Source organism: Lichenostomus cassidix, chromosome 15, assembly GCF_008360975.1.
Source record: "Lichenostomus cassidix isolate B80296 chromosome 15, HeHo_3.0, whole genome shotgun sequence".
Classification (NCBI taxonomy): domain Eukaryota; kingdom Metazoa; phylum Chordata; class Aves; order Passeriformes; family Meliphagidae; genus Lichenostomus; species Lichenostomus cassidix.
Genome location: NC_139496.1, coordinates 4,234,195 through 4,258,896, shown reverse-complemented (window position 1 = coordinate 4,258,896; position 24,702 = coordinate 4,234,195). Strand labels below are relative to the sequence as shown.

General features: G+C 44.2%; 1 protein-coding gene across 9 annotated transcripts; it reads left to right on the top strand.

The window, feature by feature from the left end:
* The first annotated feature begins 333 nt into the window (after window positions 1-333).
* GIT2 (GIT ArfGAP 2) lies at window positions 334-24,663 on the top strand. Of its 9 annotated transcripts, none has more exons than XM_085075654.1 (21): window positions 334-520; window positions 4,853-4,986; window positions 5,441-5,553; window positions 6,243-6,348; window positions 6,671-6,757; window positions 6,869-6,999; window positions 7,461-7,555; window positions 8,138-8,183; window positions 8,994-9,042; window positions 9,512-9,584; window positions 9,911-10,008; window positions 10,291-10,402; window positions 10,857-10,999; window positions 11,739-11,888; window positions 13,534-13,782; window positions 15,137-15,226; window positions 17,544-17,626; window positions 17,713-17,895; window positions 19,362-19,478; window positions 21,608-21,671; window positions 22,446-24,663. In XM_085075654.1, the coding sequence occupies exons 1-21, from the start codon at window positions 349-351 to the stop codon at window positions 22,656-22,658; spliced, it is 2,508 nt and encodes an 835-aa protein (XP_084931780.1). In that variant the 5' UTR covers window positions 334-348; the 3' UTR covers window positions 22,659-24,663. The 9 variants fall into 9 exon arrangements, with proteins under 9 accessions (XP_084931780.1, XP_084931779.1, XP_084931784.1 ...); XM_085075653.1 differs by having other exon boundaries at window positions 8,991-9,042; XM_085075658.1 differs by having other exon boundaries at window positions 8,991-9,042; window positions 19,362-19,507; window positions 22,446-22,586.
* The last annotated feature ends 39 nt before the right edge of the window (window positions 24,664-24,702 follow it).

Sequence of the window (24,702 nt, the reverse complement as noted above, 5' to 3'; positions counted from 1 at the left end):
GCCGCGCAGAAAGCGGAAGCTGCTCCCCTTCCCCCTCTGCGGGCGGATAGATGGAACGTCCCGCCTGCAGCCGTCCCATTGCGTTCCGCGCGGGGGGGGCGCTCAGCGCTGGCTGCTCTCACCCTGCCTTCGCCCTACCTTGGTTTCGCTCGCCCGCCCGCCATGGCGGGTGAGGGCAGGGCTTGCTGGAGAGCGGCCTCCTCCACCAGCCTCCCGAAGCCCTGTCTCACCCATCACCCCTCCGACAGGGCGCAGCAGCCGGGCTGGCGCGGCCTCGGGCGGGAGCGCTCGGAGCTGTCCCGCTGAGCCAGAGCTCAGCCTAAGGCAGGCCCTGTGCCATGAGTAAAGATGGCGGCGCGGGCGACCCGCGGAGGGGCGCTGGGCGGGTCGGTGCGCATGCGCGGGGCCGGCCCGGGGCTGGCGGGGCCCGTTACCGGCCCCGCTGCCGCCGCTGCCGCCGGTCCCGCGATGGCGAAGCGCCTGAGGAGCAGCGAGGTCTGCGCCGACTGCAGCGCTCCGGGTAGGCACGGCACCGCCGCCGCCACCGCGTGGGGCCATCCCGCGGACCCCTCTCGGGCTGGGGGCCGCGGGGGCGCCGCTGGCCCGGGGGTGTCACCGGCCCGGAGCGGGCAGCGCTGCACCTGTGAGGGGGCCGGGATGGCTTGGGAGCGACATTAAAGCGTGTCCTGTCTGCCCCCTGCCATGGGCAGGGACACCTTCCAGGAGCCCAGGTTGCTCCTAGCCCCGTCCAGCCTGGCCTCGGACACTTGCAGGGCTGGGCTGTAACTCCGTGTCCGAGTGTCCGAGTGTCCAGGGCCCGCTGGCACCGCCGCCCCTCCCGCGGCCGGGGGAGCCTGAGGCGGGCAGAGCTCCGGGGAACATCCTGTAGCCATCCAACGGCGTGAAAGGAAATGCGGGGCTGCCCGGTTTGGGAAGGAGGAAAGCTGACCGAAACCCACCTTCCAGTCGCGGGGCTGAAAGGTGGGAGGAGGGCGTGGGTTGGGAATGTGTCACTTGGAGGGACGGTGGCTGTTTTGGGGGAGTTGGGAAGGCGAGAGCACGGCTGGGCTGAGCCGTTCATCCATTCCCGTATTCCAGGGTCAGGGGGGAGTTAAACTGGGACTGGGACTTGTCCCACGGCTGGGGTTGAATGTAGGTGTCTCAGGCTTGCAAGGAAAGTTGTGCTGAGCTTTCTGGAGACGCTCAGGGAGCAGCTTCTGCTCTGTGCTGACACGTCTCCCACTGCAGATCCGTGTGGGAGCTTATGGAAACAGATCTTGTCTTTAGAAAGGCTGTTGCATCTCCTGACCATCTGTAGTTCTGCTGTTCTTGTATCTAAAACTGTCCTGCTTTATTTTATCGGCTCTGAATGTTTGTTCTGTCTGCATCGTTTCTGTCTCTCTGTTTTTTGCTGTTTGTGTTCTGGGCGGGTTCTTCCAATATAATTAATTAATTATGCACATGCTGAAATTAATTAAAACACTGTGATGTAGATAACACTTGATTTGGCACAAGATAGGATGTGCGAGAAGGGAGAATAACTTTTATTAAATCTGAGCTAGGTTTAAAAACATAACAAAAAATTAAAATTAAACTCCAGGAAGTCACTTTCTTCTTTTTACAGAAGAAATTCTTCCCTGTGAGAGTAGTGAGGCCCTGGCACAGGTTGCCCAGAGAAGCTATGGTTGCCCCATCACTGGAAGTGTCCAAGGCCAGGCTGGACAGGGCTTGGAGCAACTTGGGATAGTGGAAGGTCACTGCCCATGGCAGGGAGAGGAATTGGGTCAACTTTAAGCTCCCTCCAACCCAAACCAGTCTAGGATTCTGAGGTTCTACTTGTATCCTTGCAGAATTTTGGTTTTGCAATAAACGGAGCTGGCATGTCTGAGGCAGGCAGTTTTCCCTATCACTCAAAGTAGCCTATCTGTGCTTTTCACACATCAGGGATGTTCTGACTCTGAGATAAAGGCATGTGAGTGTTTGTGCTCCTTAAGCTCCTCAGGGTATCAGAATCACTGTGGGGTAATCCTGTAACCCAGCCTTTTATCATGACATTAGACACTGCCACGTCTTTACTTACTAGAAATCTGCTGGCTTATCCACGTGTATAAAGAAATCTTAATTTAATCCTTTTGTAAATAAAAGGAATCAACCCCTTCCTTTCCCTAAACCAGAGGGTTTGTCAGTGGGTGCTGGGGGGCTGTGTCAGGAAACCTGAGGGCTGCAGCCTTTGAAACTCAGCGAGTGTGCTTGGCACCTGCATTAATCGGTGCTTCCCCTGGAACCTCCTCAATGCCCCCTTTGTCTCTGTGGCAGAGTGTGGAGGGTTTTCTTTGACACGAGGTGATCTTACAGGAGCTCTTGTGCTGCACTTCCTATCCCGAGGCAGGAGCTCACTTCTCAAACCCACGGCCGGCCTTGTCTTCATCTCACGCTTCCTGTTTTGAACCACCCTGCAGGTTCCTGAAAGCTCCCGCCCGGCCCTGCAGCTTCTCCCTGCTTGTTTTATGTATCAAAACCAGCGTGGGCAGCAGGGCCAGGCTGTGACCACCCCTGTGCTGGACATTGAGGCTCCTTGAGTGCTCTGTCCAGCTCTGGACACCTCTTTCCAAGACGGACATGGAGGGGCTGGAGTGTGTCCAGAGAAGGGAGTGGAGCTGGGGAATGGTCTGGAGCACTAGGAGGGGCTGAGGGAGCTGGGGGGGCTCAGCCTGGAGAAAAGGAGGCTCAGGGAGACCTTCTGGCTCTGCACAACTCCTGACAGGAGGGGACAGCCAGGATGGGTCAGGCTGTGCTCCCAGGGAACAGGGACAGGAGGAGAGGAAACAGCCTCAGGGCTGGGTCAGGTTGGACATCAGGAGGAATTTCTTGGTGGAAGGGGTGGTCAAGCATTGGAAGGGGCTGCCTGGGGTGGGGTTTGGAGTCCCCATCCCTGGAGTCCCCCCCAACGCCAGGAGGTGACACTCAGTGCTCTGGGCTGGGTGACATGGTGGGGGTTGGGTGCAGCTTGGACTCAGTTCTGGGAGGTCTTCTCCAACCTCAGTGATTCTGGGATTCTGTGTGTTTTGGTACTGGCTTAAGCATAGTCTGATTGAGTCCATAATTAGGTCTCCCTTAAAAATGACTCAAATTCCAGGACAGACACTTCACTGCATTAAACCTGAAATATTCAGGGGCACTAGGTGTTGAGGTGAAGGTAAAGAAAACCCCCAATGCTGACTGTTTGTAATGCAGAGCAATTCTCATAAACAGCCTGGGAAGAGGCAAGAGGAAGGATCCCTAAAGATCCCATCCCTGTGTGATGAGGCTGTTTCTAACAAGAAGGGACCAGGCTCATTAATCTGGAAGGCTGCCTCAGTTTGGATCATTAGGTTACCATGAATGCATCTCACTCCATTGCTATTCTTTTTCTTCTTGGAAGTGAGTTGTTAAATAATGGAAGTTATTAAATAATGGAATGATTTAACAAGGAGTTCATGTGCCTGTTGATAATTTTTTTTTTTAACAAATCGATATGTTTCTTTTCTCTAAAACACCTGCTTTAATTTGGCTCTGGGCTTGGCTGGTTGTGGTGGGTCAGGAGATGCTCCCAACCCTCATGGCTCGGACAGGTTTGCCTGCATTGCCTGCAGCACACCCAGATCATCAACTCTGCTTAGAAACCACAGCTGTGATCACATCTCATTTGCAGGGATTCAGTCCATTTGCTGCATGGGTCAGAGGAGACCTTTCCATGATGCACCACTGCTCAGATGTGTTCTGACAGGACTCAGAAGTTCTCTCATCAGATACCAGGCTTGCCTTGTACTCACTGATTTGGCCTCAGACTCATCTCTGCATTTGAAATTAAGATTTTTCCAAAATAAAAGAGACCTTGATTTCCTTTTTTTGTTCTCCTGGGATGTACTAGGTCTGAAGCTCTGTCTGGCTGCTCTGTTGCCTGTTCCTGCAGGGTTCTGGCATGTTAAGTTTCACGTGTCACTGACAGAAATTGGAGTTTCTTCTGGAGACTGAACTCTGAGCAGCCAAGGGACCTGCTTGGTGTCCTGTGGGCATTTGTTATTTCAACCTAATGTACCATTCCTACTTGATTTTATGCCTTTTGATGTTTGAAGCTACATAATACCTCATATATATTATTTACTACTTCACTTCCCATCAGTTTTCTTTCTGGGCTGCTTATAAGATGGTTCAGTTTGGATCTGGCAAGAGATGAAGTTATTTTGCTTGAGAATTTTGGATTTTATTGAGCTGTTGACTTGACTGTATCCTTTTTATTATGATACTCTTGTATCTTTTTGTTATTTAAAGTGGAAATTTAAAATACATTGTTACAATATAGAACTGAAAACTGAGTAACGGGTCAAAAAGCCTGGCTGCTGTGGCAACTTTGTGTATAGTTTTGGTGTTTTTTAAAAAAGGTTTTTTCGACAAGTTGGGTTTTTTAAAAAAAAAAAAAAGTTTTTCCAAAGAGCAGTTGGTGCTGTCATTAGAAATACTTTTGTAGGACTCCACAAAATAACAAGTAAAGCACTTGAAGGTGGTGATAAATTCAGTGTCTTGTTACGTTTAGAAAGTATTTTCATAAGAAGTGTAAGCAGTGGGGCTTTTCCCCAAGTTTCCACTGCAGGTCTCTTCACTTGTCCTGGAAATCCCACACCCCCCATGAGTGCAAGGACTGGTGTTTCCCATTTTCCCAGCATCCAGAGCCCCAGCAAGGCTGTAACATTTACAGCCTCCCACAGTGGCTAAGCAGGGAAGCTTAAAAGGCAGAGCTCCTCATTTTAGACTCTCCTTTTGAAACCCAAGGTCATCTTGCCTCCTGTGTTCCAATGAATGGCTTCTTTTGCAGATCCTTGCTGGGCATCCATAAACAGGGGGATCCTGATCTGTGATGAGTGCTGCAGTGTGCACAGGAGCCTGGGCCGTCACATCTCCCAAGTGAGGCATCTCAAACACACCCCGTGGCCTCCAACACTGCTGCAGGTACAGAGGAAAACTGTTTTCCTTTATTAAAACCAGATATTTTAAAATCTAATTTAAATTACTAAACTTTGCTTGAGAGGGGCTGGTCCATTTAAGCTTTGTTTTTCAGAGTTATTCTCATTTTGTTCCTCTTGTTTTGAGGTGATGGACCACTAAAATCAGAATTGTCTTTGCCTTTAGAATTTGATACCTTTGCTTTGGAAAGTCAACTCAACTTTTCTTTCACACTTCTGCAGTACATCTACTTCAACCTGAATTTTCAGTGTAATGCAAGGTTTTTTTTTCACTGGATCTGCTGTTGGGAAGAGCAGAGGATTTTAAGGGGTTTCTCGTTGCACTCCACATCATCACCTCCTAAGCATGTGGAGTGGGAACCTGTTGGCTTGATACCTGCTTGAAAATAATTACAAATAGTGCAGCCAGCAGCAAAATGACTTTGTTTTCTGGCTTTCAGATGGTGGAAACGCTGTACAACAATGGTGCTAATTCCATCTGGGAACACTCCCTGCTGGACCCTGCCTCGGTGATGAGCGGGCGGCGCAAGGCCGGCCCACAGGATAAAGTGCAGTAAGTGAGAAATGCACAATTGTTATGTTAGAGAACTGGGATTATTTCACTCACCAGTGACACAGCAGCAAGGAATCCATAGGAACCTCTGGAAGAGAACAAGACTAAAGTAGTTATTATTTTCTTTTATTTCCAATTATTAATTTTTTAAAATTTATTGCGAAAATGGGAATACAGTGCTTGAATTCTCTGAATTATTGATTCCTGCTCAATAGTGAGGACCTTTACTTGCACTTTAGTCATAAGACTTCTTTGTCATGTGCTTCAGTTAACTGCATGGTGCTAACAAAATTGAGTTTGGTTGAGGAATTAAATAAAACTTCAGAGATTTTTGTCCCTGACTATGGTGCTTCATTTTAAAATGTAAATAACTGCATATAGTAAGTATAGATCTTAAGCTGGCCTGATTTTAAAGTCTGCATTTCTTTTAAGAAACAGACACCACATGCTACAGTCTGCAGATATTTGATGGTTGTAACAGAAGTTTTCTCTGTATGGTCAGACAATCTGCACTGGGTTGTTTTTTAAGGAAAATATTTTTCCATGCCTAGCTTTGCCACTAGCAACACGCAAAGCTCTGATTCAATCCTCACTTGTGAATTTTCCTTTTTCTGGAGCTTCTGTATTACTTATGAAAGCACTGATCTGTCTTTCCTTTCCCTTCTTGTTGCCTGGATTTCTCTTTGCAGTCCCAACAAAGCCGAGTTCATTAGAGCTAAATATCAAATGTTAGCATTTGTGCATCGCCTGCCGTGCCGGGAGGACGACAGTGTCACTGCCAAGGATCTCAGCAAGGTCAGTGGCTCCTGGGACAGCACAGGCAAATCTCACTGACTTCCCTTAGTTGTTCATGGCTTAACTATTTCGGGTTTCCTGCACTATTACATAAATAAATAAATCTTGGCTTCAACTTGAAACCCCTTTTTTGTGGTTATCTGTGTGGATACTGGAGGTGATGGTTAAGAGGCATTAATTTAGGTGAACTTGGAGGAAACCTTTCACACAAATGAGCTGTAGGGAGAACTCTGCACACTTGTTTCTCAAAGCATGGCTGAAAAACCACTGCTGAATCACAGGTGTTGCTGCTGAATTAAATATAATTCTGCTTCTTTTTCAGCAACTCCACTCCAGTGTGAGGACAGGGAATCTGGAGACCTGTTTGCGACTGCTCTCCTTAGGAGCTCAAGCCAACTTCTTTCATCCTGTAAGAACATTTTTTTTCACTATTTTGATCTACAATCAATAACAGTTCATATTATTTATTTTCATTTCAGATTATTCAGATTAAGTAGATATTTTCCTTCATCTCTTGCAGGAGAAAGGAAACACCCCTCTCCACGTTGCTGCTAAGGCAGGACAGACTTTGCAAGCAGAGCTGCTGGCAGTTTATGGTGCTGATCCTGGCACACAAGATTCCAATGGGAAAACTCCAGTTGACTATGCAAGGTAGGAACCTCTAACATATATTAACTGATGTCCATAAATCACATGATAGACCTGCCAAGATATGTTTCTGTCCTGAAATAATTTACCTGTTAAATGCTAATAATACTTTTCCCAGAAAGAGTGAATGAATAAAAATTACAAGTGTTTTCATGAGATCACAGCCTGTGTTCTGGTTGCCTGAGAGATCAGCTGTGATCCCAATGACACAGGCTGTGCCAATCTAGCAAGAATTAATCAGAGAAGGGTTTTTACAAGTTCAGGCTCCAGGACTGTGGGTTAACTCAGCAATTGTTTTAGGAAAGGGCTGGACTGCACACATGGGTTGGGGCACACGGGGTGGAGCCAGGCTGTGAGCCTGTGATGGGTTGATGCATTCAAACATGTGTTGGCTTGTACTAAATCTCTTTCTCTGACCATTTCTGGGTGTCAATGACTGACTCCTGTCCCCTGTGTGTGAGCAGGCAGGGTGGGCACCACGAGCTGGCAGAGAGGCTGGTGGAGATCCAGTATGAGCTCACAGACAGGTTGGCTTTCTACCTCTGTGGCAGGAAACCAGGTGAGCACAACACCTGCACTCCCAGACCTGTCACTGTCTGTTACAGGACAGTTCAGACTGTGCTGTGTGATCCCTTCCAAATATTCTAATGTTATGTAAATTACACAGAAAGAACTAAAAAAAGTATAAGGTGCAAGATTTGGGATGATGCATTTAAAATTCGGATAATAGAAATTAAAAACTAATTTCCTTTCTGTATTTTCACAAATACATGTTCTTTATATACTGTAGAAACTCTTCCATGTAATTTCTTCTAATTGAAATGCAACAGCAGGGGAGTTTTCTATTAAGTGGGTGCTTTTTGAGGACACTTAGAGATTTTTAACCATAAAGGTACCTGTGTTAAAACTTAATTTTCTTTTTTTAATGGAATTTTAATACAGTTAATAAGCCTTAATTGGAACCTTTGATAACATCTGGAAATCATGGCAGGAGCCTTCTTTTATATCTTCCTAGTTGCCTGTAATTGGAAATTGCATTATTACATGCAAGATAAATTATTCTGTGTTGCCTGATGCTTGTATTATTGAAAACTGTAGGCCAGTAGCAACCTATTAAAGTGCAATTTGTTTTCAACTCTAGAGCACAAAAATGGGCAGCACTTTGTTATACCTCAGATGGCAGACAGGTAAGTTGCTGATTCCATCACATGTCTGTAAACATCAGAGTAAAAAAACCCTAATAATTAGCTTTTCTTTCCTTTCTGAAACACCTTTTAAGCTTGTTGCCATTTTGACTTTATGTATGCCTTTATTAGTCTTGAAAGCTTTTTTTCCTAGCAAGTATATTGGGATATCAATAAAATCAGAAAATTATAGAAGCTGACTGTGTTTGTTAAAATGCAGGGAGAAAGTGAGACATTTCTATGAAGGGAACACATATGGGGAATTCCTAGGAAACAGATTGTGTAAATAATTTAAGGACCAATTGAGTATCTTCCTGATTTTTGTAATACTAATGCTTTTAACTTTTGATTGTGATCAATGAAATCCTCTTTGTATAAGAAGTATCAAGTACTAATTTTAAGTCCCTGTTCCTCTTTTATTGCTGTGCAATTGGAAATAAGGCGGCTGTAAGTAAACCACTGTCCAACCTCCTGCTTGCAAATTTTCTGTGAAAAACTTTAATAACATAAAAATGATGTGGGTAAAAACTGTGGGTATTCATATTCCAAAGATTTTTTGGTATTATTTTGTTTTAAATTTAAAAATTGTTGTGTAAGAAAGCCAAAGAATATGCTCATTGTGGTATTATAGTAGCAATATTAGTGACAACAGTGTAATAAAAACAATGCTAAAAATACTAAAATATTAGGAGGGTTCAGATGAAAGTGACATTTTAATCACTGAGTCATTGAAAAGTAGAATTTGTGTTTAATTACACAATTAAACAGCTGAAATGCTGTAGATGTAATGATCACTTCTTGTTTTCATAGCAGTCTGGATGTATCAGAACTGGCAAAAGCAGCCAAGAAGAAGCTTCAGTCTGTAAGTAAAACTCCTTTTCTAGATATGACAAACTCTTCACTTCATCTTTCAGCCTTTCTAACACGAGTATCTCTTGACCCATGTGCTGTAGGAACAGCTTGAAACACACCAATATTTTGTGAGCCTTCACTGTTCATTGAAATCCACATCTCCAGTAGCATTTGGTACCTCATTCCCACAGTAGCTCTGCCTCACCCTAAACACAAAAAGTCTTTTTTGTGGCCAGATGGGCAAGAAAAAAAATCCATTAACCAGGAAAGGAGAAGCCTAGAAGAGAATGGTTGTCTCTGTACCTAGAAATGGGGTGGTTATACATGTGCAGGCTGAGAAAGGAGCATTTCTATGAATTATAGAGGCTGAGGAAAAGAGCAAAGTTGTGCTCTTACATTTTCTCTGTTACTCTCTGTTATCAGAGATCTTACTGGGTTTCATTTCTCTTCAAACTGCAATTATTCTCTTCCACCCTTAGCTAAGCAACCACTTATTTGAAGAACTTGCCATGGATGTGTATGATGAAGTTGACAGAAGGGAAACAGATGCAGGTGAGTGAGACTTTCTAGAATGAAACAAATCTGAATTGTTCATTTGCATACAAGATGCCAATCCAAGCACATTTTCTGTTTAAGTGCTTCTGTATTCAGTAATTACTGCTGAGGGGAGTTTCTTTGTCTTGCATTGCCTGAAGGGGATGTTAATTGAAAAAATCTTGTTTTTCACAAAGTAGAGAACCCTCTGGGAAAACGCTTTCCTCTGAATTGATTGTGTTTGTGTTTGAAATTGCAGTCTTTTATTTGACAAAGAAATACTGTCAAGCAGTACAGGAAGCTTATTCCCTCTTTTTTTTTTTTATTTTTTTCCTCTGGAACAGTTTGGCTTGCTACTCAGAACCACAGCACACTCGTGACAGAGACCACAGTGGTCCCTTTTCTTCCTGTAAATCCTGAATATTCCTCAACCAGGAATCAGGTATGTAATCTTCTTAATACTGTAAAAATAATTTAATAGGCCAGGTAATTAAATAGGCATAGGTAAGATTGCTTTACTGCATTTCATTATTGTAGAAGAATTACATCTTGGAAAGAGGCTAAAATAATTTCACATTTCCCCTTTAAATCACACTTTTTGCAATAAATGTAGTTAAAAGTCAACTCACTCTAAGTATATAATCCTAGTTTTTCTTAGGAACTCTGCTGTTCATCTGATACAGGATGTACTTTTTTTTCCCCCCTGCATTATTCTGTAATTTAGGGAAGGCAGAAACTGGCTCGATTTAATGCCCACGAGTTTGCTACACTGGTTATAGATATTTTAAGTGATGCCAAACGAAGACAACAGGGGAATTCTCTCACTGGCTCCAAAGGTGAGTGAGCTTTTATTGTCAGCTCCTTTGTAGACACTTCTTCAGTAGTTTAATCAGTCCCAGAGCCCCTCAGCAGTTCTGTATGGATGAAGAGAGAGTTAAATAGTTTTTTATATATTGTTTTTTCTCTGGAGAGAAAATATAAAAAAATCTTTTCTAACTTTTAATTTTTCCCCGTATTTTTCATTTGAATGCTGCCACCCATTTGTCCAATGTAGTCTGTTGGGGTTCTTTAATTTGTATGAATTTTACTAAGTTGCTAAATGATTCTCACCACTTATTTTAACTTGCCTAAACACCTGAAAGAAATGAAAAGACAAAACCATGAAACTGTGAAGTTTGGGACAGTAATCATTCATACCTCTTAGGTGAATCTAAATAAACTTTTTTCAAAGTATGAACTTCCATTTCTCCTCTAGACTTACTACTATGTGTTTAATATGTTTATCTGCAGAAAATGTGGAGTTGATCCTCAAATCAATCAGCAATCAGCACAGCAGTGAAAGTCAGGACAATGACCAACCTGATTATGACAGTGTTGCTTCAGATGAAGATACAGATCTGGAAACAAATGCAGCTAAATCAAACAGGCAGAAGGTAAGCTTGAAATACTGGTACACCCCCAAGCGTTATTCATAAAGGTAATCTGCATAAATTATCAGAAAATCGAATATTTTAATTAATTATTTTCATATTCATGCCTCAGTCTATGAACTTTCTAATAAAATTAAGTGTTGTTGCTTTAGGAATTTTTATTGTAAAAATATGCCTCTCTAGAAAAATAATATGTATGTCTGGAGATACGATACAGATCTAATTGCATAGATAAAATAATTGGATCTACCAAAAAACTCTGAATCAGTGGTTCCATGGTTTTTCACTAATATTTACTGCTTCCTACAGAAGAAATACTCACAGCAGACCAGTAGTGTCCAAGTGTGATAAACCATTCCTGTAAGTAATGCAGAATGGTCTCAAAGGGCAGTAAAACCTGGTGGTTCTGCTTTAATCTGCCCTGGGATATGCACACTGGATATTTAGCAGTCTGTCTTTTATAACTTTTCAGCTCTTTATTGCATATTTTTTAGAAATCCTTATAAAATACTATTTTGTCACTGAAATGCTGATGCAAATGTTATTAGAGGAGCTAAGAGCTAATTGACAGCAGATAGCTTTTAGAGAGGACTTCAAATTATTCTGGTTAATGGATTTTATTAATTTAAACTCCATTTGATCTGTGATGCCTTAAAAGTAAGCACATGAAAAGCTGTTGAAATCTCATGGTCTTGTTTTCTTCTTCTTAACAGTGTAAGTATTTTTCTCTGCCTTTTCCTAGAGCTTGGATTCAGACTTGTCAGATGGACCAGTGACAGCCCAGGAATATATGCAGGTTAAAAATGCCTTGGTGGCTTCTGAGGTGAAGATTCAGCAGTTAATGAAAGTGAACATCAACCTGAGTGATGAGTTGAGGATTATGCAGAAAAAGGTAACAGATACAGTAGAGGAACCTCTTCCTCCAGCTCTTGGGATGTCTGAAGTTGTCAGAATAAAATTGCTGGAACTGAGGATGAAATAATCCAGCATTAGGATAGTGAGAAAACTCATTTTAAAGTGGAGCTGCTTTGGGATCAGATATGAGATTATAGCTATTTATGTGCAACACATGCTTTAAATGTTTTTTCCTGGGTCTGGTGGTGATCCAACCTAGCAAATAATGGCAATGATTTGACTTCAGTCAAAACTTTGACATTAGTTTTCCAAGTGACAAGGCAGTTGTTGCAAGTCTTGTGTGGTTTTGCCATCTTGCTTCAATATAAGCAGCTTTAAACAGTGAGGAAGCAAGTGCCAGCACACATCTTATGTGTGTGCATTTATCCATATTTTTGTGGGGTAAAGGAGAATTTATATCTGAGTTCACTGTCTTGTCTGTCATACTGGCTAGAAAGGGGTGGCTGCTTACCCTCAGATTAATCCCTTTAAATAGAGTTAAAAATCCAGTTTTCCAAATAATTACCATACTGCAAGAGTGATGTGTAGAGGAAGTTTTTTAGGCTGTAAGGTGGACCTGCTGTTCTGGGGCACAGCAGAGTGTTTGGAGAGTGCTGGGACTGTTCAGCTCCTTGCACCTGAGGCTGAGCTAATTCACCAAATTGGATTATCCCTGTCTGTTCAGTGCCAACATTCTCTTCTATTCTGTTGGAATGGTGAATACTGGGAGATCTCAGGGTGTTTCCTTTATCTTTCAACAGCTTGTACTGGTTGAGGATTTCTCTTGCATCAATTGAATTAACTTTTCATTTATACTGAGTTTCTTTAAACAGATATAGTCTATTTAGACTTTAAAAAAAAACTTTTTGGCTTATGAATTAATGAGGCTTTAGGATATTTACATGGTGTAGCAGAAGGGAGATGATTACTGTGCTGCAGTTTTTCTTCACTGAATCTTTTCTTTCCGATGTGTTAATATAGCAAACTTACTCCAAGTAACTCCAAACAAAATAATCAGAATTGGTGCATTTTGACTATCAAATGAATAGCAAAATAATGAAAAGCTTTAAAATGCTTTCTTGTTGGCTTCTTAGATGGCAGTAGCTGATGCCTAATTTTCATAAGCTAAACTCTCTCCTTGCTTTGCAGAGCAAGCTCGAGTTCCTTTGTGCTGCCTCTGGTGTCTGTGCTGCTGTTCTGGCATTGGCAGATTTCGTGGGCCTTATGTTAAAGTCTTCTAAGTCCTTGTATTGGCTGCTGAAATGGATCACTTTGCTTGGAAAACTGTTGTGTTGGCAGTCCTTCCCCCCACAGCCTCATTCTATCCCAGGATTCCTGTGCCAGTACAGCAGGCAGGAGGGAACTAGTTGTGTGTTTTGAACTACAACAGCCAATTTTAACATCTAACTTAGTTTAAATCCCAACAGCTGCTGGAAATCAGCTCCTAAATATTTCCAGATCTGGAACATAAGTGTTTCTATGCTTATACCAAGCAAGTCAAGTAGATTTTGAGAAAAAAATGAACCCCCAGCTAACAGTACCTGGATTTTCTAGCAAAGCTGCCAAGCGAGTGTCACGCGGTCACTTCGCTTTTGCCACTTGCTCTTAGGAAACCAAATCCCACTGCTAAACATTTCTTTCAGCTCCAAACGCTACAGAGTGAAAATACCAACCTCAGAAGACAGGCCACAACCAATATCTATCAGGTCCAAGGTGGTTCTGAATACCCAGACCCCAGCAGCAATTCCTCCCTAAAGCGGCGCCCGTCGGCCCGGGGCAGCAGGCCCATGTCCATGTACGAGACTGGCTCGGGGCAGAAGCCCTACCTGCCCATGGGGGAGGTCACCTACCCAGAAGAAAACATCACCAGGCTGCAGCCCTTCCCTCCACACGTGAGTAAAACTGCTGCTGCTTCTGCATTGCCTGTCATGTTCAGCTTTCCTGTCTCTTCCGGCTCTGCTCGTTCACTTAGCTTCTGCCTCAGAGGGAAGAAAAACCACAGGGAATAAGTACTGTGAGAGTTGTTCATGTTTGCTGTATTAACATGTCTGCAGAAGCCTGATGGTTTGAAAAGCAGAAGCTATAGCAGTTCTGGAATATGTAAACTGGAGCTTTTGGCTTCTGCTCAGCTGGTTTTTTTACCCCATATATATCTATCTCAATATGTGATTGTCTGAAAACCAGGAAGGTGGGGAAAATAGTATTCCCAGAAGGTAGGTAAAGTTCATGTATTTCTGGAGATACACAGGCAGGTACCAATTTGTGGAACTTCATAACCACCTTGCAAAACTAAATTTTTCCCCAGATCACCAGTGTCTTAATGTGAGTTTAGAAATGGGGGCTGGAGATGGTTTAGATCTGCCAGTCAGGCAGATTGGTTTGGTTTAGTATTTTCCTGTGTGATGTGAGGAAGGAGTTCTCTCTTAGCCAGAGGGATTTTGCACTGAGGTGTTCACACTTTGCAGAAGTGACCCAACACACACTAGTGTATTTAATTAACAAGTGCATTTAATTAACTAGAACAGTTAATTTTTGTTTCACTTTCTTAGATTACCCTGTGGGCAGGAATACAGGACACTGTCTTTTAAACACACATTTAAAATGTGTGAGTTTGGGACAATGTCTTCCCCTCTTGGTAGCACTGTCTTGTATTTCCTTCCAGTTACATCATTAAGACCTTTAAAATGTATTTTGAAGTTACCTTTGCCATGAGGGAGAGCAAATGTTCCATGCACATTCCACAGAAGACAGTTGAATTCACCAAGGGATGAATCCCCACCGTCAATTAAATTAATTTAAACTATGAAATCTGGATCATTTATAATTATATTGTGATGTTAGTTTGAAAGCAGTTCTGACAGCAAGAAATGTCAGAATTCGTTTGTGTGTGACAATGTTTGCAAAATGTGACAATGCTTTTTATAGGTCATTTGGGTGGAAATTTGGATAGGAGAGGCTGTTCTGAAGCATTGATTTGTTATGTGGAGTTAGTTAATTTGGATGGTGGTGAATTTTTTTAATTCTCCGTGGAATTTAGCAGCTCTGAAATCTCAGTATTAGAATGAGCAGGAATTCAATTGTATTTTGAAAGAATTAAGTCCACTCAGCCTAAGCCAGATTCTCAACATCATTCTTTCTTTATGTCATCTCCATGGTTTTAAGGATGTTCCTTTGTTTCAGTTAAGAGTTTGTTTGTGTTTTGTGTTTGGTTTTTCCCGAGTGTTTTTCTCTTTCCCATTTTTTTAGATCGGGAGGAGTGCGTTTGTGACCTCCTCTTCATCTCTACCTTCCTTCCCCTCCACGCTATCCTGGTCGAGGGATGAGAGCACACGAAGGGTTAAGTACCTTCCCCATCCATCTTTTCCCTGGAGGAGGTGCCAATCTCCCCAGAACCACATCCTCTCTCTTCCCCCTCTCACTGCCTGGCCTTCCAGCCTGCATGGAGCAGAACTTCCTCACTTCCATTCCTGCTGCCATGAGCTGTGGCCACTTGCCTCTCTCTAACTTCACATCTTTAGCCTTTAACACCACGCACAGTTCTCCAGGTCACTTGTTCAGCTGCACAGCAGCCACAAGACAAGCTGGCTGCTGTTTGGACAGTGATTTTTCCAGGCTCTCACTGATATTTCTAAGCCAATGTACAACTCTCCTGCTGACTAAAAGCACTGCATGAGGCCCAGCTTCAAAGCTGCTTTCCTTGGGGGCTGGTGGCTTGCACCAATCCAGGTGGTCCTGACTGACTGTTTGCCTTACAGATAAGAAGTTTGGGGGGATTTATGTGTTTTCTCTGGCCTCTCCCTGCCAGGACACAGAACCTGCTTTTTAATTCCTTCTGTCCCCATTTTATTTTGAATGTACAGTGTTTGGACGTATCAGTCCGGAAAATATTAGATTTGCAAGTTGATATAGATTATAAAAATTTCCAGGGAATATCCTGCTTTGCCAAATGGAAATCTGGGTTTGGCTGCAATCCTAGTAGTACTAGGATCTAGTACTGCAAACTTGCAGAGGGTTTGGTGGGCTGTTTTTATTCTACACTGATTCTATATTAGTGATTCCATAGTATCCTTCTTGCAATTCATCACTGTTGTTTGTATTTCTGACCAGATGGTAGAGCTTTGCCACTATTGATATTGTTGTCTCTATACACCTGGCAGAGGACAAAGGTCAGACTCTACATATAATAGTTTCTTATCTTCAAAATAGATGTCACTCTTAAAATTGATCTTTACCAGCTGTCCTGAGAGAGGAGTGTTCAAAATATGCTGCTTTTTCCTTCTGTGCAAAGTAACTTTAAAATTGAGAAGGTTTCATAAGTCCAGGTGCTTCAGTTAAGATTTGCTGGATTTAGCATCAGATGGGTGCTTAACAAATGTACTGAATCTCAGGCAGTGAAAACCAATTCCTAGTCATATTTTTGGTCTGTCCTCAAGGTAGAAGTATTATTTTGTAAGCAGATTCCTAAATGTTTGGGTCAGGGATGCAGACTGGAGGTATCCCTTACATTTTACCCCTGGAAATTCCCTCATGGTACCTTCAGAGTTTCTGTAATAGCCCCAGGCTGGTTGTTGGGGCTGTGAAGGACCCTGAGCTGCTGCTCTGTGATCAGAATGACACCAGAATGGTGTGTTTGACACCAGACACACTGTGTTTTGCATTTCTTAGGAGACTTGAGGTAGATGTGTGGTGATCCTAGGGCCTGGCTGAGAAATTGGCCTCCAGTCTCATTTTGGTACCTCTTTCTTAATTCAACCTGTGCTTAGTCCAGCCTCTACTTCCCTGCATTCATCCTGCTGTCATTTCAGCTTCCACTTTGGGATTGGCCCCTGCCTTCTCTTTGACACTGTTCTTCCATGGCCTTCTACTCTGATGGTTGGGCCTCCTGCCCTTGTTGCATCCTGTGCTCTGGGGCACAGCTCTCACTTCTTTGGTCTTCCAACTCTCTACCAGTATTAAGCATTCAATGGGCCTCAATTCCTCACACTTTCTCCTCCCACCCATTCTGGATTCCACTTTGCAATGGGCTTTAACCACTCTCGTGTTGGCTCCCAAATTGTAATGAACTCCAGGTCTCATCAGCTCCATACATTCACTTGGTCTTCCACTTTGGCCTCCCCCATCTCTGTCTCCTGTCTTTATTTTGGCTTTCCCATTGCCACAGTCTTTAGCCCTTGTTTTGGGCTCCCATTTTGCAGTGGTCTTGCCAGGGCCAGCCTCTAGTTTCCACCCTGCATTCAGGCTCTCTCCCGTGGTCTCTGGCCTCTTTTTCTCTGGTGTTCTCCCCCTCTCCAGTGGTTCTTGCTCACTGTTCAGGCTCCTGTTTCATGGTGCTGCTGCTCCATTTGGTCTCTACTCCTGGTGGGCTTCTCAGTGTGTTCTGGAGCAGTTTCAGTGGCAGGGGAAGGATGCTGTGCTGTGTCTGTCTGTCTGTCCTGCCGTGCTGGGTGCTCAGGGACTTGGTGGGGCTGTGCTGTGCTGGCAGTGCCCAGGGCCTCGGGGACAAGCTGAGCAGGAGCCTGGCATGGGGAGAGGGGCACAGCAGCTCCAGGGTAGCTGTTGTGCAAAGAGCAAATCCACGTGCACAGGACATGGCTCTGGCACAGCCTAGGGCTGCTCCTTCCTGCACAGGCTGAAGTAAATCTGTTCTTTGCAGGCCTCAAAGCTGGAGAAGCAGAGCAGTGTGTCTGAGAGCGACTACGACAACCCCACCACCCCTGTGGAGCTGGAGGAGCCAGGGTAGGTGCTGTGACAGAGGTGGCACAGCTGTGCTGTGACAACAGCCACTTCTGTCCCCGGGCCAACCCTGCTTTGCTCCCCTGCAGGTCGGGCAGGAAGGGCAGGCAGCGCAGCGTCATTTGGCAGGGGGAGGGGTCCATCCCTGAGGACATCGACTCAGCCCCCAGCTCCAGTTTGCCCAGTACAGAAGATGTGATTAGGAAAACTGAGCAGATCACCAAGAACATCCAGGAGCTGCTGCGAGCAGCACAGGAGAACAAACATGACAGGTAAGGAGTGAGTGCTGGAAAAGCTCTGAGCTGGTAAGAAAACAAAGAAAATTCTTCAGGTGTTTTCACCTGTAGTACAGGAGAAAGGAAAATACAGCCTCCCTATTTCACACCTGTGAAATGTGTAGATCTGTGGTGTTTGCTGGTGTCCTGGTCTTAGTGCCACAGGGCAAGTTGGGGACAAGTGGCCAGCCCCTTGTGAGTGGGTTCTGGCTGTAGTGTTGCCTGCCCTGCCCTTGGCTTGTGAGTCCTGCTGCAAAATGAGTGTTGTACAAGACACAAGTCAGACGTGTTGTAGAGAACTTGCTGCAAGTTTTTCTTGGGTCTTCGCCCCTCTGTGTCCATAGATAATCAATGTGATAGTAACACCAAGTCATGCTGCAGGAGAAAATTTGAAAGGGGAGGAATTTGGCTTTACTGCTGAGGTATGAGCACAAATTATGTACCAGCAAAAGGTATTTTGAACTACTAGGTTTAGACACAGACCCAGCTGAGTAAGCAGAATGCTGACTGAGCACATCAGGGAACTTCTGGCCCACCTGAACAATTTCCAGGATAGCTGTGGGTGACTTAAAGTGATCAGGTGGTGCTCCCCACACAGCTCTTTTAAAAGGCTGTAAATCAGTTACATCTTCCTGGCTGTGAGCACATTCTGGGGCTGAACCACTCTGGGCTCCAGCAAACCTGGCCCTGCAGGCTGGCAGGTCTGTGGCCCCAGCTCAGTGCCCTCTGTGCCTGGGAGAAGCAGCAGTGGTTTGTGTTGAGCCCTCACTTCCTGCCTTGCTCAGAGAAGTGCACAACAATGGGGCCACTTCTGTTCTGTGTTTTTTCCTTCTTGTACTTTGCTATTTTTAGCAGGGCCGGCGTGGCCTCTCCTTCTCACGCCGAGTGACGACTTCTGCCGTGTTTGTGCTGAGCTCGTTGCCCTTGGCGTAACCTTTTCTACTCCAATCTCTTGTTCCTTGTTTCTCACAGAGAAGCTTTAAATGAGTTTATTTTTTATGTCTACCACACCATACAGCATGCAAGTTTTTGAAAAATAATTGAAGGAAACGATGCAGCATACCTGGTTTTCATTGTTAAATTGATCAGGTTTTTAAAAAACCTGTTACGTTGCATTTTTGTTTTCTGTACCACACAGTGGTACAGGAGTGGAGTGTTTGCCTATGCTTAGATGAGTGTGATCTTGTAAAACACTGAACTACAAAGCTACTGTTCTTTGTTTTCCTCTTCCCTAGTTTCCTTAACACAGAGGAATGCTTCCTTACCAAAATGAGATACTTGAGGATGTAATAACACATCCTCCAAGCTCATGCTGGCAGTATTGTAGAGAAAAACCATGTGCTGCGTAGATAACTGGAGAGTAAAAAAAACAATGCAAGAGTATCATCTATTAATGAAACCCCTTCTTCCTTTTGTTTCTCACTCTCTCCCATCCCTTTTCCTGTGCTCTGTGGGCTGAGCAGGCCCTCGGAGCGTGCAGGGACATCCCAGCTCAGACACAGCCTCGGCACACGGCTCCCCGGGGCTGAGAGAGCCCCCCTGCAGCCTCTGACCAGCCAGCAGCCCGGCCCTGCCTCCTGGTACTCTGGCCTCTGTCCCTGCCTCCCAGGCACAGTGTCCTTTCTCCTTCTCTCTGCTGCCTCTTTCCCTCCCACTCAGGCCGCACAGGGGTCGTGGAAGGCGATGCATGAAATGCTGCAGGGGATGAGGGAGCTGCAGACAGCCCGTCCAGGCCAGGGGTGTGGCACAGCACCTTCAGCTGCTAGCAGTGATCAGTGGGGAACAGAACCACAGCCTGGAGCTGGAGCTGGAGCTGGCTTTGGTGTAAAGGATTTTTCTGTCTCTGTTCTGTTTATTGAGATAAATTAAATTACAACAACTTGGTTGGATCATGGAATCACTGAATAGTTGGGGTTAGAAGGGACCTTAGAGCCCACCTTGTTCCACCCCCTGCCATGGGCAGGGACACTTTCCACTATCCCAGGTTGCTCCAAGCCCCATCCAAGCTGGCCTTGGACTCTTCCAGGGATGAAGTAGCCACAGTTTCTCTGGACAGCTTGTGCCAGGGCCTCACCACCCTCACAGGGAAGAATTTCTTCCTTTAGGAAGAAATCTTTAAGGTTTGAAGGTCTCTCCCAACCCAGACCATGCTGTGATTTTATGAACATAGTTGCTGCTTCTTTGCACCATTGCAAAAGTAGCAGAAGTTTCACGTTGCCAAGGTGGAACATTCACACCTGACAGCTGGGGGTCAAATGAGATCATTTGTATCCCAAATCCCTGAAAAAAGATGTGTGTTTATATGGTATCTTCCAACCTGACCAAAATATTGTTTGTTAATGCCTAAAATAAAAATGACATTTGAGTGAGAAGCTCTTTAAAACAGGACTTCCCAGGTTCAAACCCTGGCCAGCAAAAGTCAAGATTGGAGGAAGAGATTAACCCAATTTACTGCTAATGAGGGGTTCCTTTTCCAAGCTGTCACTATTTGAATATCTTCCTGATGTCTCACTGGAATGTGTGTAAACCCAACACAGTGTCAGAGCATTTCACCAGCTCACAGTGAGTGTTTAGACATTAAACTAAAGCCATTCCTCCAGGCCATGCTCTAGCTGACCTAGAGAACATACAATGAAACACATGTTGTTCACCTGAGTGTCTCATTCAGGTTATTCTTAGGGCTTTCTCTGCCTTGCTAGTGAAAGGTTTAATCAGTAAATTGCCTTTTCAACGAGGTAGGGTGCTGGTCAGTGTGGCTGCAGGGAGCAGATAAATCATTAACAGCAGAAGGGGAAATGTGGTGAACTTGGAAGACCTCTCTCCTCTTTTAGTTTCTTTGGAAGAACTCATGTGACTTGAGACACATGGAAATACTCCTTTTAAAGCGATTTTCCTGCATTGCCAAAATGACCCCAGTGTGTTGCTTCTCTCTCAGTGCATTTGCAAGTGACTGATTTTTTTGCACCTTTGGTGTTGCAAGAAGATCAAATAAATAATGACTGGGGGGGTTGGTTTGGGGCCTCTTTTTGCTTGAAAGAGCACTGACCCACCATAACCCACAGATGGCTGGATAGTTTTCTTGAATGCTCTGTGATTTTTGAGATTCTCTTGCTTAAGATTGAATCACGTGAACTAACTTATGCTAAAATTGAGTCTTGGAAGCATAAAAACGAGTTTTTTGAAATGAGCCTTGTGAGAGAGCACACTAACACTTCACTATTCACAGCAGTTTATGGTAAATAGTTCTAAGATCTATTCTGAACAGACCAATTTTCATTTGTTTCATAAATCAGAAGTGAAATCCAGGAGGACTGGTGGAATCTACCTTCATTTTATTAACTAATTCATCAAACTGAGTGAATATTTAGCCTGGAACGCAGAGACTGTGAATGTAATTAGTAGTTTGGGGATGCATGTGTGTGAGAACTGTGCCTTGTCTATTTACTGGGTATTAATTAATCCAAGAAGGCATCTTGGTGTTCTGAAGTTGCACACAAATGGAGAATGTTTTATATAAAAGGTATGGACACTTACTCCTTCAAACCACCTCTGAAGAACAGTGAAAATCTAAGAAATAATTTTGCCCTGTTGGTTAAATTCTTGCTTTTTCTGAAGCCACGTGGTTGTTCTTAGAATAACAGTCACTGAGCAATAACTGGAAAAGGGAAAGGAACTCTACACAATGAATAACCCAGGCATCTTTTTGCAGCTATATACCGTGCTCCGAGAGAATACATGTGGCAGTGACAGAAATGGCAGCCTTGTTCCCAAAAGTAAGTACCTGCCACCATCAAAATGGTTTTGACCTCGTTCCTCGTGTCTAATTTCCCTTCAGAGTGAAAAATCAGAAATTATTTCCTGTCAAAATGAAAAGCCAAAGGTAAGGAGAAATGAAGGGGTTATGATGCACCTTTGTATGTATTAGCGTGGCAACTGGGAAGGATTAAAGTGTGAGTCCAGGCCTTTAATTGTACTCTTGAACTTAAAACTCTTAAGAATTGCACAAAACTGGGGGTACTTGGATCTGGCATGAAAAGTTGTGTGGTTATATGGGGATTTCACCAGATTCACCACCCCCTTTTCCATCTGAGTGCCATTGCCTGGATTTCTTTCCTGCAGCCATGTTAAATCTGTTATGCATCCACCAAAGTGATCTGTTTGCTCACAGCAAATTTAGGGAGTGAAATCCCTGTGCCTGAGTCCTTATAAAGCCTTCCCCACCTCTCCAAAACTGCGAGGAAAGAGCCAAGGCTGTCGTCCTGCCTGCACCGATCTTCCTGAACACGCTGTCCCCTCCTGCCAGCCAGGGCGTGGGCTGGGACAGTAAACAGGCACCAGAAATGAGCATGAGTAACTTCCTAAGGGAGGGCATGGAGCTAAGTATTCCCTGCCTGCTGCCTGGCAGCCGTTTGGAATCTCCCTGAGAAGAGAAATTCCAGCGGGGGGAAGACAGAGCCTGGCCGCATCAAAGAACCCTTGTGAGCACTGCCGGCTAATTAAAAGCTTGTGTTGTTCTGCCTGCTTCAGCTTCTGTTTTCCCTTCCCAGAAGCCCAAATCGGAGCTGGTGAGGACTTCCCTGCGCCTGCTGACATCCAGTGCCTACAGACTGCAGTCGGAGTGCAGGAAAGCGCTGCCTGCCGAGCCCAGCCCTGCGCCCGACATCCAGCTGGTGACACAGCAGGTCATCCAGTGCGCCTACGACATTGCCAAGGCTGCCAAGCAGCTGGTCACCATCACAACCAAAGAGAATAACAACTGAGGCACTCGGGGCTTTTTACTCTGGGTTTTTTTTTTTAAAGGTTGGATTTCGACGTGTAGGCGTGGAACTTATGCGCATTTTTACGAGGAAAAACTTCAAGGGGCAAGAAACTTTTTTTTTTTTTTTAAATTTTAAACTCAGTATTATTTTTGCATGTTTTCTAACAATTTTATGATTTAATTTAACCCACTGCCTTATTTTGTGCCTGTGTTGCCAGTGTAGTTATGGATAATAGCATGTTGCAAGTAGCTGTCGAGCCACTCTCATGTCCCAGCGCTGTATCGAGCTCTTGTAGATGTTTCCTTGGGGCCACGTTCTGCTTTCAGATCCTGCTGGTGGAACTGCTCTGACACCACTGCACGGATGGGAGGGCAGCATCTCCGTCCCTCTGGAGCCTCCCCTGCCAGGATCCTGCTGGCTGAGGCTCCCCAGGCTCCGGGATTGCTCCCAGCAGGAGGAAGGTTTGTCCTGGTAACGGGTTACAAACCCAACGTTCTCTGTTCCCATATCAACTGTTGTGCAATATGTTTTTAGTCTGCTAAACCAGTAGTAGTTGTGGGCATCCAAGCTTGTTACGTGTAACTCTACAAGGTCTTTTGTCACTTTATCTGTTTTGGAAGGAATTTGAAACTTAATAGTTATTTCTTTTAGTTGTCACTATGCCATTAATATATATGTTTGATGTTACTTTAGGGCATTAGTGGTTAAAATATTATCCTTTGTTTCTGAGTTAGTAATTCATTGTTAAGTTTCCTGCAGAATTTTCCTGTCATCTTCGAGGCACCGTCTTGTTTGCAGCAGCATTTCTCAGTAACTCCAGATGCAATTTTACTATAGATTTCTGTGCTCATTAACAAAAAAAAGGAAGTTAGAAGAGTGCCAGTGCAAAAGCAGCTGTGTCTGCCACAGCACATAACCTCTGTACCTCAACATATCCAAATGTGAAAACATTTCTTGTATCTCCTAAGGTTTTAATGCAAATCTTCCAAATTTTGACAACTTGCTGAGTAACCCCAGCCAGGCTGCCTCACCCCAGTGGCCACGTGTGCTCCAGGTTTCTTCATCCATAACAGTTCACAAAAGTGTGTCAGTCCATCATTTCAAAAATGAGAAATTTTTTGGAGTCTGAATTTCAAGTGGTGAAGGAAATCACTGATTTTTGCCTCTGCCTGTGTCCCATTTGGAAGTGTGTTGTCACTGTCCAGGAGCCAGCCATGCTGTGTTTGTGTGGATATATTCCTGATGCTGTATCTGGCTCCCAGAGTCTGATTGAGGAAAGGAAGGAAGGGAGAGAGGAGATGACAACCTAGTAAATCATGTTCTTCATTGTGGGGTTTTATTTCCTTTCTGCCCTTCTGAACCCTGGAAGCAGCTCTAGCCTGACAACACAGGCAGGCTGTGATTAAAACTGCAAATGACCTTTGTGAAACCTATTTCAGAATCATGCAACAGGCCATTAATTACAGACATTGAGAATCTTCTAGGAACTTTTCATTAAACTGGCATTGCTGAAAGGCAGCAGATGGTGTTTTTCAGTCTCTCAGGACACCTCTGTGTGCTGTTCTTCAACATATCTTAACCTGCTTTCCAAAGCAGGCTGACACTGAGCTATGGTGTAATTTATCATTTATTTAAACCCGCCTTTGATCCAAAACCAAGGGACACTTTAGGAACTGCCAGCCCCTGCTCCAGCTACACTGAAATCAGAGTGGTTCACACCCCACAGGGACCCCCAGCAGCAAGTTCATGAACCCTCCACTCACAGCACTGCAGTCACAAAGTTTGTAGCACCTCAAGTAACAAAGGTGTGTTTTTCTTTTAGGACTAGATCTCCTCTTGTTCCCCTGTAAACAAACTTGCTCTTCCTTTACAAAATGCTGCAGAGGAAAGGAAAAGCTTTTTTGCCTTTTTCCAAACCTTGTATTTATCAGTGTCATTCTGTCTGTACAATATTTTGACTTTTAATCTTTTGTTTACAGTATTACTATAAAATGCTAAAACCCTTTCAATGTGTGAAATAATGTGGGGTTATTTGACTACTGGT